Below are 23,304 nucleotides of genomic sequence, written 5' to 3'. Positions count from 1 at the left end.
AGAGCTTGAGAGAGCACACTTTTCTTGTTTGGAAGATTTGAATGAGCTACTATCTGCTTCTTAAAAGGATAATCTCTCTGTTTAGTCTAACTATCTCTTCTGGCCTCCAAAATGTGGCAGATGATCTGGTGTAAATCAGCTCTGCATCACTGAAGCTGGTGGGCCTGAAGCATGTGATTAAAATTAAGCACGTACTTGAGTGCTGCTTTGAATCATGACTTAAATAGTGTAGCATATATTTGGAGGGCAAATATATAAATGTATGGCATGTTAATACTTTGATTGCTGAGAGGTGCAGGGTTATGCAAGCCTTTGTTTTACATCAGACTGTTTCTGTATGAAATATATTCTTCAGAGAATCCAGTAGAAAATGTTTTGAGAGTTGTTTACATTTTTCTCAAATGAATTTAATTAGCCTGTTTAATTTCCTCTCTTTTCCTTCCCCTGCTGCCTCCGGGTCCTGAAGGATAAAAGGGAAGGCATAGATCAACAATTAAAATGTCAGGACTAACCAGCTAAAGGCTGCTTCGTATACCGACTCTGTGGATCAGCCTGCACTGTGGTTGCTCTCTTGCTGACCTGGGGCATCCTCAGTGTGATGCCAAATGTCCGTTTGCTACAATAATGAGTAATGCCCCTTTAAAAAAGATGCAGGTAGGGCTCAATTCGGAAGGGTACTGACCACCCTGGCTTCAGTCCAGGAAAACTCATGTGCATGTGCTTAGTAGTAAGATTCACAGTACGCCTGCATTTCGGTGTGTGTTTCAGTGCTTTACTAGATCAAGACCAGAAAGCTTAGCACCCTTCAGGCTTGAGCCCTTATTGTCGTGCTACATAAGCAGATTTCTGGAATACAAAATAAAACTCTCCTCTGACAGATTTTACTCCTAAGAATAATAACCCAGCTGTGCTTTATATTTGTGCATCTTAACCTGTTTAAATCCACCGGTGACTTTTGAGTTTATAGCTATAGTAGTGCAAGTTTTGTGGATACTATTCATCTTCTGGTTCATAGTTCTGGTTAGGGGAAGTGCATTATTTCATTCTGCTTTGTCTTTTAGAGAGCAGAAAGGCAAACACGGATGATGGACTCAGCCCAGTACGCAGAATTCTGCGAAAGTCGACAGCTGAGCTTTTGTAAGTATTATAGCTGCTGTATTGTATTTAGAGGTACAGTTATTAATTTTATGTACTAGAACAGGGATGGCCATTCTGCAGCAAGAGTGCCACAGGTGGCACACGGGTGTAGGATGCAGCCGTGTTGGTCGGAGGACATAGACAGACAAGGTTCTTTGAGTGAATCTGATGTCTTTTATTAGACCAAATTAAATAGCTGGAAAAAAACATTTTTTAGCAAGCTTTCTGGTTTAAAAACCCTTCATCAGGCTGAGGAAGTCTCTGCAGTTGGCGTGTGCTCTTCCTGGAAGGAATGAATAGTAAAGAAGCCAGCTGGGCCGGCTGCATGCGGGACAGACGGTCAGTAAAGATGGAAATCGAGGAGTCAGTGGGCAAGAGACAGGCTGGGTGTGGGGGAGAAGGGGGTAAGTGGAGCAGTTAAATTGTGGAGAGGTACCTGGGCAGACGTGGCACACTTCCTGGGTACAAGTGGCACACAGAAGATTGGGCACGGGCAGGCAACACAGTGGAAGATAGGACACAAAGCAGAGCAACAGCTGGGACAGGGAGCACAGGGAAGGAAGCAGAAAGCAGAGCAGCAGATGAGGCACGGGAAGGGGATTGGAGTAGCACATGGGGAGGATGCATAGCTAATTTATGGCGTGCGCGCCAAAGAGGATGGCCCCCATTGGGTATATTTATTGAAAATGCGTTTGTTTAACATACGATAGAAAACTTTAGATCCTGCGTTCTCATGTCTTCTGAGCTATCACATTGTAGTGACGGCAGACAGTATTTTTCATTTCTTTTGCTACTTCCCAGCTTTTCCTTTTAATTCGAGTACTATGGTGATGGGTGCTTGTATAAATCCTACAGGTAGCCTTTTTAAACCGTTTGCATGGTAACCTATCCACGCTTGTAATATTGTTATGCACAGTTGATTAATGAAGTACTGTCTCATGCTCGTGATTAGTTCTGAAGGCGTCTGAAATAAGCTAAAAATAGCAAATTTTCTTTTTTTTTATTTCTGTATCCTCAGACGTACAAAGAACTCACTAAAGGTCTTTTCTATTTTAAGCTGTAACCTCCTGCTGTGGAATTTATTCAACATTAGCCAAATTTATCAGTACACGCCATTCCAACACTAATAACATGATGACAGAATTAGGGCTTTACTACCACTGAAAACCAACTTACTAGACGCACTTGTGAGCCACAAGTATAATGGGCTGTAAATTAATGGGCTTGATCATATAGCAAAACATCACTACAGACGCAGCTAAGTGATGACTAAGGCTTCAGGTCAAAAGTCAAAGAGAGAGTGAGGTGAAAGAGCCATTAAAAAGCATGACAAAGTAGCACATGACACTAAAATACAGAAATGAGCACAATGGTGTCTTTAAAAGAGAGACCTTATCTTGTTCTTTACAGCAGGGCATGTGAATTGAAAGAATAAGTGAGTCATTTATGGATCATAAAGTTCATAACGTTCAGATAAATGACACATCCAGAATAGTGCTCTGGATAAATGTCAGCAAACGTAGGAAACCATGTTTTGTAAGTGTTTTGTGTTTTTTTTTTCCTGATTCAGTATGTTTTGCAAGCTTCATTATAATTTGGCATTACACATCTGTGAGCCATTAGGTAAATGATACTTCAGACTGAGGTGATTTCAGCAAATGACAGGTTCGTGATAATGGCATTTTTAAACCTAAAAATTATAATCAGACCTCAGCACAAATATAAATCTGCAGTGTACAAGATAAATTTGAATGCTGCTGATTTGTAAAATAAATTATCTGGTGGATAATCTTGCTACATTTTTAATAACAATAGCCTCATTTTCCCCTCACTTGCATTTAATTCCAGTGAAGAGTAACTGGTGTCAGTGGGATTTCACTGGTGTAAAACCAGTGTAAAAAGAGAATCATGCCCACACTTACTATCTGCTTTGTTTTATGCCAGATAAGATGCTAATAGGTCAAAGTATGTAGAGTTTTTTATTGAAAGTTAAGGAAAAGTCTGTTGTGTGCATTAGGCACGTAACTAGACTTAGGTACCTAAGTGCAGTTCTTTTCTACCCTGTTTCAGTTCGTGAAAAACAGACCAAAAACAGCAGGTTTTTACAGCTCAATCATAAGGGTAAGCTGGCTGTAAGTTACAGAACTAGATGCATTGGAGACAAAGGAGATGAATGGATTTTCAGGGCTTGACCAGGGTGGATTAGGAGCACAGATAGATGTCGAAGTCTACTTCAATGCTGACGGGATGGAATAGAAGCTGGCCCTCGAGTGCTGAAAATAATCAACCCCTCGGGCCGGGGGGCTGGAATCGATGATCTCCCGAGGTCCCTTCCAGCCCTGATGTCTATGAAATCTAATGTCTATGCAATCTATTACTGTAATATAAGTCCATGAAACTTGCAGAGAGCCGTATATTTACAGTAGTGTTTTATAATTACATAGTTAAACAGCACCATAAATTTGCACGCTACTTTAAAGGGGTTATAATTTTGTCCTAGCTATGATGTGTCCGAGCAGGGCTGTCCAACTGCTAAGTGGCTTGGGGCAGAATGGGCCACACTGGCATGAGCCTGGGCCTCCCCAAGGCTGCAAACTGCATGGATGCCCCAGCCTTACCCTCGGCTCCCTGGCTACGAGCTGCCCCATCCCACCCTGCTCCACCCTGAGTCTCTTCCCCCAGGGAACGGGCAGGAAGTGGAAGCTAGAGGAGGGAGGGGGAGAGTCCAGCAGCTGCCAGAGCAGCAGGGGAACAGCAACTGGAGGGTTGAAAATTAACTCTTCCCTGACCACATGTGGCCCGTGGGCCACCAGCTGGACAGCTCTGGTCCATAAAATACAAGAGAAGCAAGATTTGTTTGGCGATGTCTTCTGTTGGACCAGCTACATAATTGGGACTACTGCTAGGTGAGCTTTTGATCTCAAAATATTCTTCCTCACATCTGGAAAAGAAAATTTAAGCTAAGCACAAGATAATGCAGTTTGGTTTTTTTTTGTTAAACTTCATTTGTATCAAGGAAAAGTCACTTAAATGGGAAAAGGACTGTAAACCTATGAAGCACAGAGCCGTTTTCAGAGAGAGCCATAAATTAGATAAAAGGCAGTTGGAATAAATAACCCAAATTCAAAAGGAAGGAGGTTCCTTATTATCTGTGGAGTACAGGGAGGTTAGCAGAGACAAGGAAATTGTAATGAGCCATAAAATCATTGTCTCTGTTTAGTCCATGGTCTTTAGTCCAGTGTCCTGTAAAGTTAGGAATATTTTGTTTCCAGACCTGACCTCTGAAGGGTTCCTCCTGAGTACAAAGACTGTGAGGTCAGAGATGGAACCATCAGTGTTATCATATATGTCGTTACCTACTTGCAAGGCTCCTCTGCTGTCTACATGGGCCAAACAAGGGTGATCCCTACCTGAAAGAATGAATGGGCACCAATTCAACATGAATTCCAGAAAAGCACAAAAGAACTTTAATATCCCTGGACGTTTCATCAGCTGTCCTTAAACAAAACATTAAAAACCAACTTGAATGCAAAATTGCAGAACAAGAAACCATCCACAGACTGGAGTGGTTAACAGTGGTCTTGTAGGTTCTACAGTTTCTTATCCCGTTACCTGTTAGTTTCAGGGTCCTGAACATGTTAACTGTCTTTATTTCAATAGATCTAATCACCCCACTTTTTACCACTCCGTGCAGTGTTCCCTCCCATCCATCTCTCTTTCCTTCCATATAATGTAGCTTCTCATGTACAACATGCCCCCAAATCAAGCATTGCACCTTGTTTTTGGAAGGGAGAACATAGAAAAAAAGACTTTTGCCAGTCATGGCCAAATGTATGACATGGAGTAGGACCTTCTATAACTACATCCCTGGTGTGGTAGACTGTCTCCTGTGATGCCACGCTTCTTGGACACTGTATTTCCTGTGTCACCAGGTTGGCCCAAGCCCTTGCAAAGGCAGTAGCAAGACTGTTAGGTTTTTACTATAAATATTTTTTATACAAGTGCCTGTAAATAAAAAGAAATTTCAATATCACAGGCCTCATCAAGATGCTACCAATAGCTCATTTGCTGCTTGAGGCACAAGCTACAGTGCTCAGCCCATGGTTATGGCTGTGATAGGGAAGACTCTGTCCCTTCAGTTTGCTAATGCAAGTGGCTGCCATAATGGGAGCTGCATGGGAGGCAAAGTGTCTCCCAGAGTGCAGCTTTTCCAATGAAGAAAATAGCTTCTCCACTTAAAATCCCTACTTCAGTTTGGGGCAGAGGGGGATTATTTTGGGGGGAAAGAGGTGTGTTCTGTATGTAATAAAATATGATAAAACCTTTCTTTTTATTAGTCTGTTCGTAGCATATAATGAAGTAGGCTGCTGCATACAAAAGCTCATCCCTCTCTAAACCAGTTAGTCTCTAAGATGCTACCCTACCCTAACTTCTGCCTATTTTTAGACTTAACATGGCTAACCACCTTGCTTTCTCATGGACGTGTGTGCGCACGCACACGTGCATAGATGCACAGGCATGCACACACTATCATCCTCTCCACCAGGCTTGCAACTTCTTGAACAAAGAAATGGTACAAGAGAAATTCAAGATGAGCCTGAAGTTTTAAGACTGAGAGGGTGATCGTGGTGTTATCAACAAAAGTGAAGAAAAGTGGAAGCGATTTAAGGAGGAAAAAGAAAGCAGTCAATTTTAAGTGTGTGGCACTTCGTTGATGATGACAAACTATCCAAAATGATTTGTTGGCAAATGCTGTTGAAGAGATCTGCAAATTATCAACATAGAAATAAGAATTGAATCCTATGCATGTGTGATATCTCTCAGGTGTAGAGAGCAAGAGACAAAGAGAACTAGATTGAGGTTTGTGAAGGGGAAAGGAGAAAGGACCAAAGATGACACTGAAAGAGGGATGTGAAAAACAAAAGGAGAACCAAGAACAGACGAAGCCAGAGTCATAGAGGAGTAATCAGTACTACCAGTGACTACATCACTGATTCTCAACCAGGATGCCATGCAATGTTCCTTTCAAGGCTGCCATGCAATATTCACGCTGGCAGGCAAATTAAGAGAGCTTGCAGAGCAAGAGCACAGCTCTTCCCCACCTCCCCTCCGGTTACAGTATCTCTAAGCTCTCCACTCTTCAGGGCCTCGGTATCAAATGTCTGTATATCTGGCTCTGGGTAAGGTTCTCTACCAGGAGAGCAAACCTGGGAGAACTCTCCCAGATCATTTGAATGTGTGTATGCAACCTGTATCTGACTTACCTTTCCCTTCATGGTGCTCAAGGCTTTCTCTTCAGACTACACAAAATTGTGTGCGCACAATCACTGTCCTTACCCACAGATCTCACTTTGCTAATTTTTGAGTACCTCCACTGGCTCTTCCCTGTCTTTCATTAAAACTTCAGACTCCCTGTTTAACATGTATTGTTATTCTAGGAGGGTGTAACTTTAAATTACTATCTGAATAACTTTTGTTAACTTTCAGTTCTCTTCTCTCTGATGTTTTCAATGAACAGCCAAGAAAGCGTCCAAGTTTCGTGATTGGTTAGACTGTAGCAGCATGGAAATAAAACCAAATGCAGTTGCCATGGAGATTTTGGCATATTTAGCCTATGAGACGGTGGCACAGGTAAGGGAACATAATATACAGACTATGCCATTTCACTATGAAGTTAAGTAGATAGCCTTGGCCACATTTCAAGCAATCTCAGCTGACCCTAAGATTTTGTGTTAGTATTTTTATAAGTATAATGGTCTGCAACTGAATTCCTATCTAACCAGCATGCGATTTACTGTATCTGAGCTTCACACTGTACTGTGCTCATCATTGTGGTATTATGAGTGGCAATAATGTGTAATGGTTACCATAAGATTGACAGCCAGAAGGATCTTTGTCCAAGTCCTACTGAAACCACACACTTTGCTATGTGACCCTTGGCAAGGCACTTGTGTTCAGTCAACCCAACTGTAAAACTGGATAAAAAAGCAGGATTTCTTGGAAAACCAAATGTTACATCAGAGCCAAACCTTCTTGGTAGATAAATTACTCTGTAAATTTATAAAATGTGATGAAAAAGGTTCTTTAGGTTAGAGTATCTCTGAACAAATTCAGATCTCTGCTAAGAGGCTTTTGGATTAATCTGTGTCGACACGCACGTATTGACTTCATGTGTGTTTGTGATGCTGTTCTGCCAGTAAGCTTATTCTGTCACTGAACCTATCCTTTTAATTGTTGTTGTTCTAATAGTTGGTGGACTTGGCTCTCTTGGTCAAACAGGATATGGCTCCGAAAGCAGGTGATCCATTCAGTCACGCAATATCTGCTACTTTCATACAGTATCACAACTCTGCTGAGGTAACTCTTTGGTTTTCTTTAATGATGTTAATGCATGTATTTTCATATCAAAATAGAATTAAACATTTTGGGGAGCCTGCTGCTTATATTAATGTGTCATGCATTTTGGAGGTTTGTTGAACTGCAAGTAATTGGTGTAAGTCTCTGATGACTTTTGACACAAATCCCTAACTATATGGTTATAACTGTTAAAAACTTTAGCAACTTTACATGCGAATGAAATTATTTCTGTTTATATAGAAATTCTCACTATTGCTGTCTGCTTTTATTTTTTTTCTTTTGATATTGATATTTATTAAGTAACTGTAAATTAACTGCATATCAATGATAAAAACATAATAACTGATTTATTACGTGGATCAGCAAGCATCGTAACTTCCAGAGTGTGCAAGCTAAATGTTTTATTATACTTTTTGTTAAGAGTATAAATCTGGGAAAGTAGGGAGTGATTTTTAAAATTCCATTTTATAACGGCTATAGTTGACTTTTTTTTGTTTAGCCACATCTCTTAGGCCAGGCCACAAGTATGAAGACCAGTCTCGACTCCCCTGAAAATACACCACCCCCTACGCCTACTCCCCCAACGTCAGCAGGATCACAACACCTTGGAAAAACCCAGTCTGGAGCCATGGGGAATGGAGGCATTGGACAAGATTCTACCAAAGCCAAGCAAAGAAAAAGAAAAAAGGTAGTTGTGGATGTGACCGTAGTAGGAATGACCTCAAAGTATCTTTGAAGATCTTAGTTTCTCTTGGTTTTGAAATTATCACTGAAGTTCAGCTCCAAAAATATGTTTCATACTTTACTGCTGGAGGGGCCTTTATGTACAGCAGTATTCTTTATTTTGATGTCTGAAGTCCCATTCAGTCCAGATCATTTGTACACTCTGAGGGAAATGTGGTCATTGCTATTTCCATGCTTTATCATACATCCTTGTACTTTAGGTGAAAGGGATATACTTTGATATTTTGATATAAAAAAACAACAGAGTTGGAATAGATTTAATGAAATGAAAAGTTTTTGTATATTTAGGCTGGGCTATTAAGAAGTTTTAAGAAATCTTGGGGGAAAAAGTCTGCTCCCAAAGCTCAGTCTGCTCTAAAGCAAGTTCTGTTAGTATGAAATGAGTACCTAGTAGTTCTGCCAGCCATATAGACTTTCTTCCCTTGCTGCTCTGTACTCACCAGTGACTTGCATTAACTAGTAGTTTTCTTATTGACATTTCTGTTGGGGGAAAAATTTCATATGCTCCTAATAGAATCGTAACGGGTTCAGCTTTCCCTCACCAGTGAATGACCACCAGCAACTGTCGTCTTATACTCCAGAATAACAAACTCTTTGATCCATTAAAAATCATTTTTTCTTGTAATTTTCTGGAGTTGCTCTTTTTCTTTCCCCCCTTCCTTTTTTATATTATGGTGCTGATGGTATTCTGTTCACCTGAGCAATTTGCACTGTAGTTCTTAGGCACAAGGTGTTAAATAACTAACTTTTGTTACTTGTATCACTTAAGCTCATAACCTTACCCCTGCCTGCCTTTTCTCAAAAATATTCTGTTTATAAACATCGGCATAATCTCCTGAATGCTTCTGCTAGCTTTACCCTTGTCCAGTTTCAACAGGTATATATTAGGCATAGCCAAGGGGTTGCGATAGACCATGTTCTTAATGAAGGATACTGTTCATACGACATCAGAGCCCAGTACAGCAAAAAAAAATTACATTTTTCATTCCCTTTATGAATGTCAGTCAACAAGGGAAGAGCCCACCAATACGTTATGTAATATATAGTGTGCACACATTGACTCAAAGTGGAACCAGTTAATTTTCAGCAATTCTGAAAATCAGACACTTTATGTAGGTAATTAATTTTAGGCGTCCAAGTTTGAAATATTTGTCCTATATTATATATTGGTCATTCTGACTGAATTCACCACATGTATCTCAGTGAGTAAACCTTGCAGCACTTGTCTTGGGCAGTCAAGTAATCCTTAAGCAAATGCTACTGTTTGACTACCAAACAATACAGAATAGCTGCTGCCCTTGATGAGCAGATTTGGAAGAAATGTACAGAAAAGTTCAAAGTCCTTCACTTGGGACAGAACAATCAAATGCAGAAATACAGACTGGGGGGATGATTGGCTAGGTGGCAGTTGTGGAGAAATGGACATGTTTAGCAAGCTCTGTGAGTCGACAGTGCTCTTACGGCATTTACACCCAGCCGTCTGGGTCCTAATAACAGGATTGTTTCTTGCAAATCAAAGGGAGTGATTTTTCCACTCTGGTCAGCCCTGGCACAAAGTCTCACCTAGAGTACTGTGTGCAGGCAGTGTAATTCATGTAAGATGTCCAGGAGAAAGAATCCAATGGAATTCCCACCCCCCCCCAGCTGACTTCCTGCCCTTTGGCGGGGGGCTGGACTCAATGATCTTCCGAGGTCCCTTCCAGCTCTAATGTCTATGAAATCTGTGGAAAGTAACAAAAATTATTAGAAGTCTTGGAAATGTGATTTGTAAAGAAAGGTTGGGTGAACTGGGATTATTTAATTTGGAGAAGAGAAGACTGGGGGAGGGGGGACTTGTTACTAGTCACAGGGTCATAGGAAAGTAGGGTTGGAAGGGACCTCACAGGGTCATCAAGTGCATCCCCCTGCTGAAGACAGGATCAGCCCTGACTAAACCATCCCAGCCAAGTGTCCGTCTAGCTGCAGTTGAAAGTTTCCAAGCATGGAGATTTCATAGCTTCTCTAGGCAGCCTGTTCCACTGTCTGACCACTTTCGTAGTCAGAAAGTTCCTATTAAAGTCCAGCCTGTGTTGATCATGGGGTTGAACTAGATCACTGGTTTTCAACTTGTGGTCTGCCAGCCCCTAGGGGTCCACAAGCTATGTCTAAGGGCTCCACAAAAGATGACTGATCAATCAAAAGTATGTGAATACCCACACTTACAAAGGGGTCTGCACCACCATTTGAAATTTCCAAAGGGATCTTCTTCCATTCAAAATTTTTTGGGGGTTCATGAATGAAAAAAGATTGAAAACCACTGGACTAGATGGTTTCCTGAGGGCCCTTCCAGCCTAATTTTTCTGAGAGTCAGTGATTCTAGCCAGGGATTTCCTGAACCAGTACTAGGACTTCGTAATTATTGAATTGGTGTCTTTCTGCATAGACCCCTTAGTTAATATACAAAATAAAATAAAATACAAAAAAGTTCCAGTGTGAATCAGTCAAAACATTTCTTCACTATTGTGCCCTTATAATTCAATGTTATTTCATTTCCAAATTTAAATTTGATATCACTCAACTGTGAGTTTAGTAGCAGTGTGTTCTGCTTTTGAAATACTTGTCAAATATCTTCTCCACCCCGTGACATCATAATGAAAGCTTGAAATGGTTTAAAAATAGCTTCCTGCGGTTATTGCAGCATGACTTATATGACCCTTTCATTTGAATTTGAGCATTTGTTGCTCTTTTCTATTGCAACGTGCAGTGGCACAAGGCGAGATGCTTAAGAGGACAAATATGGTGTTCTTTGGGTCTGGTAGGCAGAGTTCATGTAAAAGTCTCCTTTGATTTGTTAATAGCATTTTTTCCCTTTAAAGTAGTGTGTGGCAGCAATGATATGTATCCTCAGGAAAAAAATCAGTCCATTTTATAAAGGTTTATTTTCATACTTGATGCACTGTAGGTCTGTTGTGTGTTTTTGATTTAGTAACAATTTATGTGTTTTTTCTGTTGCAGAGCTCTGCAGCCTGTGGTATAGAGGCTCAAAGCGATGCCATCCAGCCTGGCCACATCAGAGAGGCCATTCGACGTTATGGCCACAAGATTGGCCCCCTTTCCCCATTCACAGTACGTAATAACAGAGTTATAAAAAGTTATATTTATAATCTTCAAGAACTTTGATTTTTCAAGTGGTCAAATGAAGAAGCTTTGGAATTGTTGAAAGCAATTTGTGGTGACTGTAATTTTCTTTATAAAAGTGGCATAATTCTCTTGGGAAATAAAACTTAGTAATTTCAGTCTCTTTTTGGAAAGACAAAAAAGTTTTTTTCTTTTAAATATTATTTTCTTTCAATTACAAACTGTGCTTTTTTGTTAGTTCTTGAATTTTCTGTTTTTGCAAAGTTTAGGTTTACAGTTATTTTAAATTATATGTATTACAGTATGGTGAGGAGCATTTTATATTCTAAATTTAGTTACGTGTCAGATACTGGTCCTATTGGAAGTTCGACTCTCAAGTGACACATTGAGGGTTGGAGATGGAACAGATTGGTTTCTTTAAACAGCTTTGAAGCTTCACTAAAATGTAATAGAATTGAGCTTGCGGTAAAAGGTTGATTTGATTATGAGGTTTTATCATCATTTTTTCTATGCAAATTGAAAAGCTATTGTTTAAAGCAGCCAAACAAATTCTCTGTTGAAATTTATTCAGCTGATAAAAACTTCAGAGCTGTCAGAAGTCGCCATGGTCAGAAATTGGAATCATCTCTTTATGACCTATTACATGTGGCAGTTATTCCTGTTGACCTTATTTTACATCCCTTAAAAAATCAGTCCTTGTCACATGTACTGTTAATACCCATAAGCATTAAGCCAATCACTGCTTTGGGTCTAAGCACTTGAATACTGGTTAAAAGCTAATGGCTGGCGAGTATTTTGAAAGAACACAACAAATGTTAAGAGTTTTATGTAGCTAAATTCCCTTCAAACAATTCTCTACAAATATTTGAAGACTGTTGATAGCAGAAAGGAATAGGGATTGGTTAAGAGGTCCTACAAGACTATAATCAAAAGTAACGAGAGGCAAATAAGGACCAAAAAAGCTAGTAATTATTTGAGAGAGATGGCTAAAACCCTGCAGATCCATTCTGTCTTTTCAGAGACTAACTCAATGCTATTAAAGAAGGAATAGGTAGCTGACACCAATTCTCAGCGAGGTATTTGCTTGTACCCCATGGACCAACTTAATTATACTGGGAGTCTAAAATCAAGAGTAACTTACCTAGATACAGCCCAGGGCCAAGTTGTACAGCCATGTGGGGACCTGTAAAGTACTATCTGAATAATGCGACTCTGTATCCTTATATCTCATGAATGACCAAAGTTTCACGTCATTGGATTTAGTATTTTATTGACTTAAGCATCTTTCCTGAGCGGTTGTCCAGCCAGGCCAAGAAAGTAAGAATCTTAACATAATCTGCTGTGTAGTGTAGGAGCTGTAGAACGGGTTTTAAAGTTGTCCTTATAAGGAAAAATGCATGTCAAGAGTACACATCTGAAACAATCTGTCTATGCTCTTCTTCAAGAATTGCCTGTAATTATAAGTACACCCATTAGCTCCTTGTAGGACCACATTACCCCCCCACCCCCTCTGTCATGCTCAGTTCCAAGGGTATGAGAGAGCTGCCCAACATGCCCATCAATTCCTTTCCACTGTCAAAGATGTTGTAAGTGCAGAAGAAACTTAATGATCACCCTCTCCTCTCCCCTTATTTTTCTGCCAGTGAGGTTTATTTTTGTGGTTTATTTTGATTTCAGCTGTATTGCAACTTTAAAATGCTGTGCCCGAGCCATTGCAGTCAGTGTCCTAGACACAGATCTCATGAGTGATTTCCTCTCTTTCTGTTTCCTGTCCTTTCAGTAGTCTTGTCTTCAGTGTGGTTCTCCATGGCTTGAAGCAGGTGTAAAGTGATACTGAGCTTAATCCATGAGACCTGCAGAGGTTGAGCGCCTCTGAAAAATCAGGCTTTTAACTTTCCTTCCTCCCAAAATGACATGCAAAGGATAAGGAAGATGTATGCAATCCATTATAGCAATACTTAAGTTACAAATGTACTTGTATACAAGTTACCCAATTCCTCTTTAGGTTGCTGTCCTTTCTTCCGCATGAGGACTGTGTTCCATAACCTCTCACTAATTTTCTTACGGGCAAGAGAAGAAGGGTCTTCCATTACGTGTCCTGCTATTTTCTACTGGGTTGCTAGGTGTCAACTTCCTATGCATTCAGTAAATGAAAGACAGAGCCAACGGGGGGTTGTAGAGGAAGTACCAATTATTCTTGTCAGCTCTATAGTGGCCACTCAGGTATGTAAACAGAAAATGGGTGCAACTCAATTGGAGTCAAAATACTGTTTGACCTAAGCGTGCCTTTGTTATACTAACATTAAAGCTGCTGTAACAGATTAGAAAATCAACCCAAGAAAATTCAGCTAATTGTGTACGTACTCACAACATACATTGCTGTTCTGAGCACTATAGCACACTTTTGGAAAGTACTAAACCTCTCATACCAGAAATTGTGCTGAATAGATTGTTTCCTGGCAGCTGACTGTCCAATTCGCGAGATGTTAATGATCTAGAAATGCCTGATACAAGCCCCGATGATAGTCAGGTACTTAAATTCTGCATGTTAAAACAAAAGATAGGAAAATTAATAGAACTGAATCGTTTGTTTACATGTATTTTACATCTGTTATCTGCAAGGGCCATAACGCAGCGCATTTCTTGGAATTTCATTAATTTCGTGGAGTGACTCAATTTTTAAGCTAGAATTTCAGTCAGGCTCTTACCTGGACTCTTAATTATTACTATTTTTATGAGGAGTCTTTATAAACCCCAAGAGAAGCCAATATGTATAGTTTTCGTGGTACCATAGCCATGTCAACTGCAATAAAAGATAATAAAGATACAAAGCCATCCCATTCCAAACTGGCAGGATTCATTCTTCTCTTTTACACTAACGATAAACTTGATGTCTGATAAATTTGATCTTTGTTAAAAGGTTAAGTATAAAAAATAATAGGGGAATACGTTGAAATGATCCTTTATTTGAAATCGTTTCTGTCTCATCCAAATAAGTCACTTCGGGCAGAGAATGAGCAGAGGGTTTCTCCTTTGGGAGATTATTTTTAATTTACGTAAAGTCAGTTTTGGCATCTTGCCATACTGGTTCACCTCAGTGCTCAATAATCTTCCAGAAATTCACTCCCTGTCATGTTTTAACACTTAAGACTGCCTTTTGAAAGAGTGTATTGTCAGCACAAATTGATTGAGTTTAAATCAGCAACACATCTGGGGGAAACAGGCAAAGATCTGAAGCTGCAAAGTATCTGATGATAACTCCTCATTTTCAAATAGACGGAGTCTGTAAAGTTAGTGTCCTCCATAAGAAAAATCCTGTAAAATTTAAGGATTATTTTATATTAATTCAGAACTCAGGAAACACGAGTTTATAGTATTTTAAAACAAACAAAAATACCCTAAAACTTTGGAGTAAAATTATGGCATCTTTTTCTTGAAAAGCAGCGTACATTAACACTGAGTTGGATTAAATGAGGCGTCATGGTGTTAGATTTACTCTACAGAGGAAAGGTAATTTGTTTTAAAGGCACTGGACAGGAGAACTAGGTGCTGGCCCTGCCATAGATCTGCTGTATGTCTAACCTTGGAAAATTAACAAGATCCATGACTGGGATTCCTTAGTACTACCAAAATATAAAGAAGAAATAATGATTTGTAAGTGGGGCAGTGTAACTAATTCTTGCCCACCGTTTGTTTTCTGTGTTGTGCATTTAGAGTGTGACTTTTTGGGGGCCGAGCTGCTTTCACAACACTTATGACGTAGAGGCTGCCAGGGAGACTGTCCTGGGGGCAAGAACCCCAGACCCTGGCTCCGCAGCAGACCCCATGCTAACTACACTAAATGGAGAAACCTTGGAGGTCCTTGTTTCTGTGCTTGTGGGGCCTCCCCATGCAGACTGCTTCAGGATCAGGTATCTTGAGGGTTTCCAGGATCTGTTACCTGGAGGCTTTTCGATGTGTGGGCCAGCTGGCTGGCCAAGCAAGGCTGGAAAGCAAGCTGCCCACAAAGTGGATAACTCCAAAAGCCAGCCCTCCTGGGTGTCTGATCCTCAGTTTCTGCGCTTCTGAATCCACAGCAGAAGGTTGGGAGCTCCAGGTGAGTTCAGGTCTTTCAGCCTCCCTCCCATGGAGCCTGGCAGCGCTGGGACTTTCTTTCTGGGGTGTATGGCCCCAAGACGGCCCTGGCCCTCTGCAGGCTGTCTTAGAGTGCAGAACCTTAGGGCCTTTGCACACATGGTTGTGCCACAGCGCCGGGCACTTTTAAAAGCCCCCGGCGCCGCAGCCCATGCATTTGTATAAATGGTGAAATGCGCAGCAGCGCTGAGAAAATGGCAGCAGCACGCTTTTGAATTAAAACACATCATAGGTATTAGATTTCAAAAGCCCACTGCCGCCATTTTCTCAGCACCGACTCGCATTTTGCTGTTTATACAAATGTGTGCACTGCAGCGCCGCGCGGGTCAGCTTGCATGCAGAGCAGGCTCGATAAATGGAGTCTGCTCTGACGCACTGGGTTTCCGGCACATTGGAGCAGACAAATGTATGTGTATAAATGCCCTTAGGTTTAACAGGTTCCTTGGGAGGTCTGACTCCTGTGCTCTGGAGAGCAGCTGCTTTAAGCGTCAAGCAGCCGAGCTGGCCAGAGGCTCCTAATCTCCAGTTTTGTGGCGGTCTATATGGCATGGATCCTAGCAGCCCGGACATGAGTCTTGCCAGTTGCATGGCTGCCCACTACAGAATAGCGACTGTGAAAGTCTCAGCTGTTTTGTGGTGGGAGAAGTGAAGCTGAAAAGTATCAAGTTGGCTATAGTTACCAGGCACCAAATTCCATATTTGCAGAAACACCACAAATCAAGACTCCTGAAACAAATTTTTATAGAAATTTGTTTTTGCGGGACAGTTCAGAGCATTGAAATTTCCTGCAAAGCACAAAAATCTGCATTTCAGGCAGCTCTTGTGTTGACAGCAAGTCCTTTGGGCTAGCCAGTGTGGGACATGATCGCTTGTCAATGAAAGCACATTGCAACGTTTGACTTTCTTTCTGTTTAAAAGAAAAATGAGCAAAAGTAGAGGCATGCATTACTTTGTCAAGCATTATAAGTTACAATGGGAATAGTTTTGTCAGGGTGGCTCTTATTTAGCTGTTAAGCACAATCAGTTATATCCTCTGACATCTGATCTTGCCCTCTTTTTTGTTGTATCATCATTATTGTCCATCTCCTTCAGCTGATGATTGTGATAGGTGCTCCTAATACAGCAATTTTGGAAGAAGAGTTGACTTGGGTAATTTATTCTCTAGCAGGATTTGATAGATGTTGGTTTGGAACTAAAGAACACTTTAAAAGTTTCATAATCATATGGTAAATGAGAGCTAACATTAAAGTAGTGAAAACGATCCGTTAGAATTTATTCTAACCTTAATAGTTATGTCAAAATGACTAACATAATTAGAGCATTTAGGTTTTTGTTTCAGAGTACAAGCCACAATGGAAATCCAGCAAGTGTATGCTAGATTCTTCTGTACTGTATCATGTCTAAGGTAGTCTAGACATATATTTTATCCATGTATTCTCTATTGACAGCCCATGGGTGGTGCCTGCTATTACCTACTTTAAAGTGTGATCCCTACTTTCAACCAGCAGAGATGTAAATGATTGATGTAAAACACATTGCCATATAATTTTGCAAGACAAGGAATGGGAAATATGTAACTCTTCATCATGTGGGATGATGCAATTCCATATGTTGTAACCAAATCTATTTTTCTGTGCCATATGCACATTAGTTAAGACAAAAAGACATTTCGGCCAGATTCAGATCACCTTAGAAGGCACTCAACCAGGACTTGGGACTTAACATCCAATGTCTGCCTTAAGTAGCCATTCAAATTGTCCTGGCACCAGCACCTTAACAACTCATTACTTTCCTTAATTCAGAATTTCCCTTTATTTGGAGCTGCAACAATCCCTAGCTAGCTGCACATGCCTACACAGAAGCAAGCTCTCAAATTAGTGGCTAACTCCCTCCTAAACACCAGTATGAGAAACCACGTGCTGTTAAGACATTGGGGAGACCATGATGCGGAAACCCAAGCTTATTCCCTCTTTTCTGCTGCATGCGATAGGGGATAAACCAGATCTTGCTCTTAGGGTGACTCCTGACCCCTAGCCAACCCTAGCCTCCCTCACCCTAGACCAGAGCTTCACAGATTCAGTGGAGGAAGCTCCGCCACTCTTTGAAGTCATCACTCCTGGGTTTGTCAAAAAGAGAGAGGCAGAGAGAGCAGCTGATCCTTCTTTTAAGGAAGAGGAATTCCTGAAACATCCATTGCTGTGGGATCATGGCTGCCACAGACAATCAGTAAGGCAAAATAGGAACAAGGTTTTGATTACAGAAAAGATAAAACATACAAGTAAAAGGAACTATAGTTTGAGACAGATAAGAGAAAAATAAAAGGTCAGAAATACAAGATATCACCCAGTTTCTCTATCCAGAAATGGCTCTAGAGTAAGCTCTTGCAATCAACCAGTGATTTCCTTGGTGTCCTAGTCGTATACTCCCTCAGCTTGCCCCAAATGAGCCCTAAATGGATCCCACAATTTTAGGAGCATGTAATCTTTTTACCTGCTCAGGAATTGGACCAGATAATGTTCCTGTTCCCTAGGGATTTCCTGAACCCCTCTGTTTTAAGGCCCCAGCTTGTATAGCTCCCAACCCTACCCTTTGTTTCTTGGGAGAATGACTATTATGCAGAGACATTTTCCTTCTCCACTAGGTGGGACATGGCTGAAGGGATATCTGCCCCCATGTGTCACTCCCCTTTCCGGACAAAGGCTTTTTTGTCTATTTATTCAGTCCCTACAAGGAAAAAATATGACCTTTTCTGAATGTGAATGGCTATTGTTTCTCTTACCCATTTGTCTAGTCTAGCAATTGGGCTCCACTTGGGGGTAAGTAGAGCTAATTACTCCACCTGCTCATTTGCAGTTATGGCAACTTTTGTTTCTTAACCACACATGTCTGGCCCAGATGCATACCAGCTGGATGTCCTCTGGGTGTGTGCTAAAGACTTTACTTGATTATCTTGCAGTCGCATCATGTAATTATGAAAGTACAGTTATATCAACTACCGTAATATGTACTGATGTGAAAAAGACAAAAGTGAACACAGCTTCACACTAGCTGCAAATGGAGACCCACTACCATGGGCCAAATCTGATTTGTGAGAATATAAGTGCATGCCAGTACATGCAGTGAAAAAGCCTCAGGCAGAATTGATTCAATTTTTGCAGGTTAGTCTAAGCGTAGATTGAACCAATAAGCAAGTGAACAGACGGTCAGATCTGATTCCAGAAAAGGAGGAAAAGAGCACACCTCCCTGCTCAGCAGGAGCAGACAGCTTGGGCCAAGGCTAGCCCACCCACCCTGGGAGGTGGGGTCTGTGGGGAGGGTGGAAAGCATACTGGGACGCTGGGGGACTGAGTTAACTTGAATCTTGAGAGAATCTGAGGTGGACGTTCAGTAAAGTAAACTGATTTCATTTAAATCAGTTAAGTCTGATCCTACATCCAAGGCATGATTAATGCGTAGGCGAACTAGGCACATGCTTAGGGCCCTGAGCTGCGGGGGGGCCTGGTCCTTTCCTCTGCGGCGGCAGCACAGTAGCCCTGTCCGCCTGCCTTCCCCTCCCCTCTGCTAGCCTCACCGCCACGGTGGCTCCTTCTAGCGGCGACTCCGAACCTTGCTCCCCGCAGGCAGCCGTGCTGGTGTGGAGAGCAGGGCCCACAGGTTTGTTTGCCTAGGGCCTGCTAAAGGGTTAATCCGGCCCTGTCCATCCAGATTTATCTCCAGCTGGTTCTGACCATTTTGAAAGTTGTTTATGTACACTGAACTTCTGTTGCGTTACAGATTTGAACCAGTTCCCAGACATGTATACCGGTTTATGTGTAATTTCTGTCCCTAGCCATGGTCACCTTTGGGGGTGAATCTGTGTCATCCAGAATGAGTCTGATTGGCCCTGAGAGGCAACATAGTTCTGTCTAATTCACTAGAGAGGGCCACACAGTTTTTGGAGAGTGCTGGGGACAACCTCCTGGTACAAGTGCTGGAGCGGCCAACGAGGGGCGTGCTTTTCCTGACCTGCTGTTCCCAAACAGGGAAGAATTGTTGGGGGATGCAGAAGTGGATGGCAACTTGGGCAGTGGTGACCATGAGATGATTGAGTTCAGGACCCTGAGGAAAGGAAGGATGGAGGGTAGGGACCCTGGACTTCAGAAAAGCAAACTTCGACTTGCTCAGAGAACTCATGGGCAGGATCCCCTGGGATGCCAGACTGAGGGGGAGAGGAGGAGCTGGCTGTACTTGAAAGAAACCTTGCTGAGAGTGCAGGAACAAACCATCCTGATGTGGAAGAAGAATAGCAGGTATGGCAGAAGACCAGCTTGGCTTGGGGATCTCTTCAGTAAAATAAATCACAAAAAGGAAGCTTATAAGAAGTGGAAACTTGCACTAATAACTAGGGACAATTGAAAATTATATGAGCATTGCTCGGGCATGCAGAGGTGAAGTCAGGAAGGCCTAAGCGCAATTGGAGTTGCAACCAGCAAGGGATGTGAAGGATAACAAGAAGGGTTTCTACAAGTATGTTGGAAGCAAGAGGAATATCAGGGCAAGCATGGGTTCCTTACTGAATGGGGGAGGCAACCTTGTGACAGAGGATGCAGAAAAGGCTGAAGTGCTCCATGCCTTCTTCACTTCAGTCTTCACAGGCAAGGTCAGCTCCCAGACTACTGCATCTGGCAAGACAGTCTGGGAAGGAGGAGAGCAGCCTTCAGTGCAGAAAGAGCTGGTTAGGGACTACTTAGAAAACCTTCAGGTGTACAAGTCTATGGGGCTGATGTGATCAGCAAGGACAAAGTCCTGCACTTAGGATGAAACAATCCCATACGCCAGTACAGGCTGGAGGTGACTGGCTGGGTAGCAACTCTGCAGAAAAGGACCTGGGGGTTAAGCTGAGTGTGAGGACCTGGGGATAAGCTGAATACGAGCCAGCGGTGTGCCCTTGTTGCGGTGTGCCCAAGAAGGTTAACGGCATCCTGGGCTGCGTTGGTAGGAGTGCAGCCGGTAGGTCCAGGGAAGTGATTCTTCCCCCAGTTCAGCACTGGCTACGTCTGTGAATCCATGCTGACTTCTTAGTCTCCTTGTTCTCCTCCAAGTGCTTAGAAATGGATTCCTAGAGGATCTGCTCTAGGATTTTTCCAGGGCCTGAGGTGAGGCTGACTGGTCTGTAGTGAGAAGAAGTTAAGAAAATGTTTATACATTTTAGTGGGTTTATCAATGATTTTTTAAAGCGACACCTTTTTTCACATTGCATTGATTTTTCACTTGACATATTTGACAACTGGAAAAAGCCAAAGGAAAGAAGTCCTGAATGCCCACTACTTAATTAAGCCTCTGTTCAGTCCAACCCAGGATCCTAATTAAAATGAGTTTGGTGGTTACAAGGCCTTACATTGAAAAGTATAAGCCATATAATTAGGTCACTTCATACATCATTGTGATGAGAGGTCTCGGCTTCAGACGCAGTCAAGTCTGAGCTAGAACGAAGAGCAGGAGAGAATTACTTTTCTGGCCTAAAGAATGTCTAGCCTTATGGGTTCAACCAGAAGTCATTGGAAAGTCTTTTAGAAAGACAGCAAATCTCAGTAGCTTGCAGTCTGGTCTGTGTGCACATCTGTTGCTTCACTGGGACGCCACGGTGAGAGTTTTACACCATTTTAATACGAAAGGTTTCAGTGAAATGTATCATGGTTTGCTTAGATGAAAGTAAGATCCGATTCAGCCGTGGTAGCTTTATTGACATGAAAAAGGAAGCTTATTCACAGTCTTCCTCATAATTTATAACATTGTCACCAGTTGGATGTTATAGTGCCATTCAGCTCTGATGTCCCCTCTTACCATGTCATTTGTTTATCGAAACATATGCGCACGCAGAGCTCTGCAAGACTGGAGTTGAGCATTTACAAACCAGACTATCTAAATCTGATTGGAAATAATGCATTAAGCTATAAACATTTAAAACCAGAAACTGTTAGGAGAATTTTAACCATTTCCCAGGTTAGTCATTTGAATTCAGAGTATAGATCCAAATGGGGGAGCAGTGTAATATAAACTGATACATATGTCCATTGTTTTAGCCAAAGCTGCATTAAATGTTTCCAACAAGACCTGAAGGACGGAGTGTGTCTGATCTCTGAGGACATCAATATTTTTTGGTCTTTTTTTCACATGAATATAGATTTCTCCTTTTCCTTGGTCAGATTTCTCTCTAGCCTCTCCTTTGCTGGGCTTAATGCTGATTCGGTGATGCTGCATCTCTGTTGTTCATGATGTACTTTGGGAATAATTTGAATGTTATTTATTAGACCCATTTGTGTCTCATATTGTAATTAGATTTAGAGCATTCATAGTGGGGCCTATCTTTGTTAGTTCATCCCTTAACAACAAACATGCCTCAGACCTGCTGAGGACTGCCAGGGCTCCCAGAATACAATTATTTTACAATTATTATGAATTGAATTGTGTTGACTGAAAATAGTCTACTTTAACTAAGATGTTAATAACTGAAATCTCTTTAACTGTAACATATATATGTGTGTGTATAGTGTGTCTGTGTATAGTGTGTGTGTATGCATGCTGTGTGTGTATGTAAGAGCTTTCACAGTGTGAAAAAACAGTGAAAGCGAAGAGCTAGCATTTTCTGAGGGCTACCTTGAGTCTAATGAGGGGAGCCTTGAGTCCAAAAAGGTTGAAAACCACCGTTACACACCAGCAAGCAAATTGCAGCAAGTTAAGAGAGGGGGGAGGGAGTAATTTCCTATGTATCAGTAGCTGTGTGGTAACGGTCGGCAGACCAGACCTTACCCCATGGGGAACGAAAGCTAAACCTGAGCAATTTTAACCTTGTTTCATTAAGAAAACAAGGATAGTGAGAAGCAGGGTCTATTAGTCGGGGCACAGCGCTGTGCTAATGCAGCTATGCTGTTTCTGGTAAGCGAAGGCCCCTGAGAGACACTGAATTAAAAGGACACTAGGATCTGAATCACGATCCCTACAAACACCCCCTTGCTGTGATGCACGTGCCTGGCAGGAGGAGAGATTGTGGGATCAGATCCCAATAGCACCATATTGCTGGTGCAGGGGGAGCCCAGGATCATGACGGGAGATGAGTGCGTGCTTCCTTCATGGCTAGGAGCTCCAGTCAGCTGAATGGGGCTCGCAGCCATAACTTTGTGGCTTATGCTGTGTGGCCGCATCCAGACTAGCGTGGACATTTGTTTTCCCAGCGACAAGTAGCTACAGCACAGCTTGTGCCGCTGCTAATTGTCCCCAGGAACGCTCATGCTCGTGCACACTGGCGTGTGGCCGGTTACCTGCCCCAGGTGGAGTTGGGGAGGCTGGGGTCAGCAGCTGCACTGGTGCCCCAGCAGCCTTACCTGGGGTCGTGGGGGCCTCGGGAGCCTAGCCGGCAGCTGGAGCATGGCTCTGCCACCACGTGCACTGCCCCATTTTTTGGCAAGGTTTTTTTTTTTTTTACCCTGAGATCTTCCAGGGTCAAGCCCCTCCCCGTCCCCCATGCCGCAAGGTAGAAGTGCGAGGAATGGGGGACCGGCTGCACGTGCGGTGCGTAGCTCTGCAGACAGGTCTGCAACGCCGCATACCGCATGTCTGTGCTCATCTGGATGCGGCCTGTTCTGTCGCACCATTTATTGAACGAATGCTTGATTGGATTACTACTGAACATGTGATTAACGGGTCAGTCGTATTTTAAGTGTAACATCTGCCAGGGGTATTTAGATCTAGCCCAGGTATCCCTAAACTAAATTAGGTTAGACCTCAGGAAAACCCTTCCTTAACAAGTACAGCAGAGGAATCAACTGCCCTGGGAAG

The 23,304-nt window shown here is 42.1% G+C and overlaps 1 protein-coding gene across 7 annotated transcripts in view; it reads left to right on the top strand.

Annotated features, from left to right (window-relative positions):
* Nucleotides 1-23,304, top strand: part of SUPT3H (SPT3 homolog, SAGA and STAGA complex component) — a 433,101-nt gene that overhangs the window by 352,826 nt on the left and 56,971 nt on the right. For all 7 annotated transcript variants that reach the window (XR_016439703.1, XR_016439699.1, XM_090030968.1 and 4 more), the window contains 5 exons: nt 1,062-1,137; nt 6,656-6,768; nt 7,387-7,494; nt 7,994-8,182; nt 11,233-11,343. Coding sequence is in view for 5 of the 7 variants with exons in the window: in XM_090030968.1 (XP_089887094.1) it covers nt 1,062-1,137; nt 6,656-6,768; nt 7,387-7,494; nt 7,994-8,182; nt 11,233-11,343 (597 nt within the window). In the remaining 2 variants the exon portion in view is untranslated. The remainder of the gene's footprint in view (nt 1-1,061; nt 1,138-6,655; nt 6,769-7,386; nt 7,495-7,993; nt 8,183-11,232; nt 11,344-23,304) is intronic.

The sequence above is a fragment of the Crocodylus siamensis genome, chromosome 1, assembly GCF_052110815.1.
Source record: "Crocodylus siamensis isolate JL-2025a chromosome 1, ASM5211081v1, whole genome shotgun sequence".
In the NCBI taxonomy this organism is placed as follows: Eukaryota; Metazoa; Chordata; order Crocodylia; family Crocodylidae; genus Crocodylus; species Crocodylus siamensis.
This window is presented reverse-complemented; position numbering and strand designations above follow the sequence as displayed.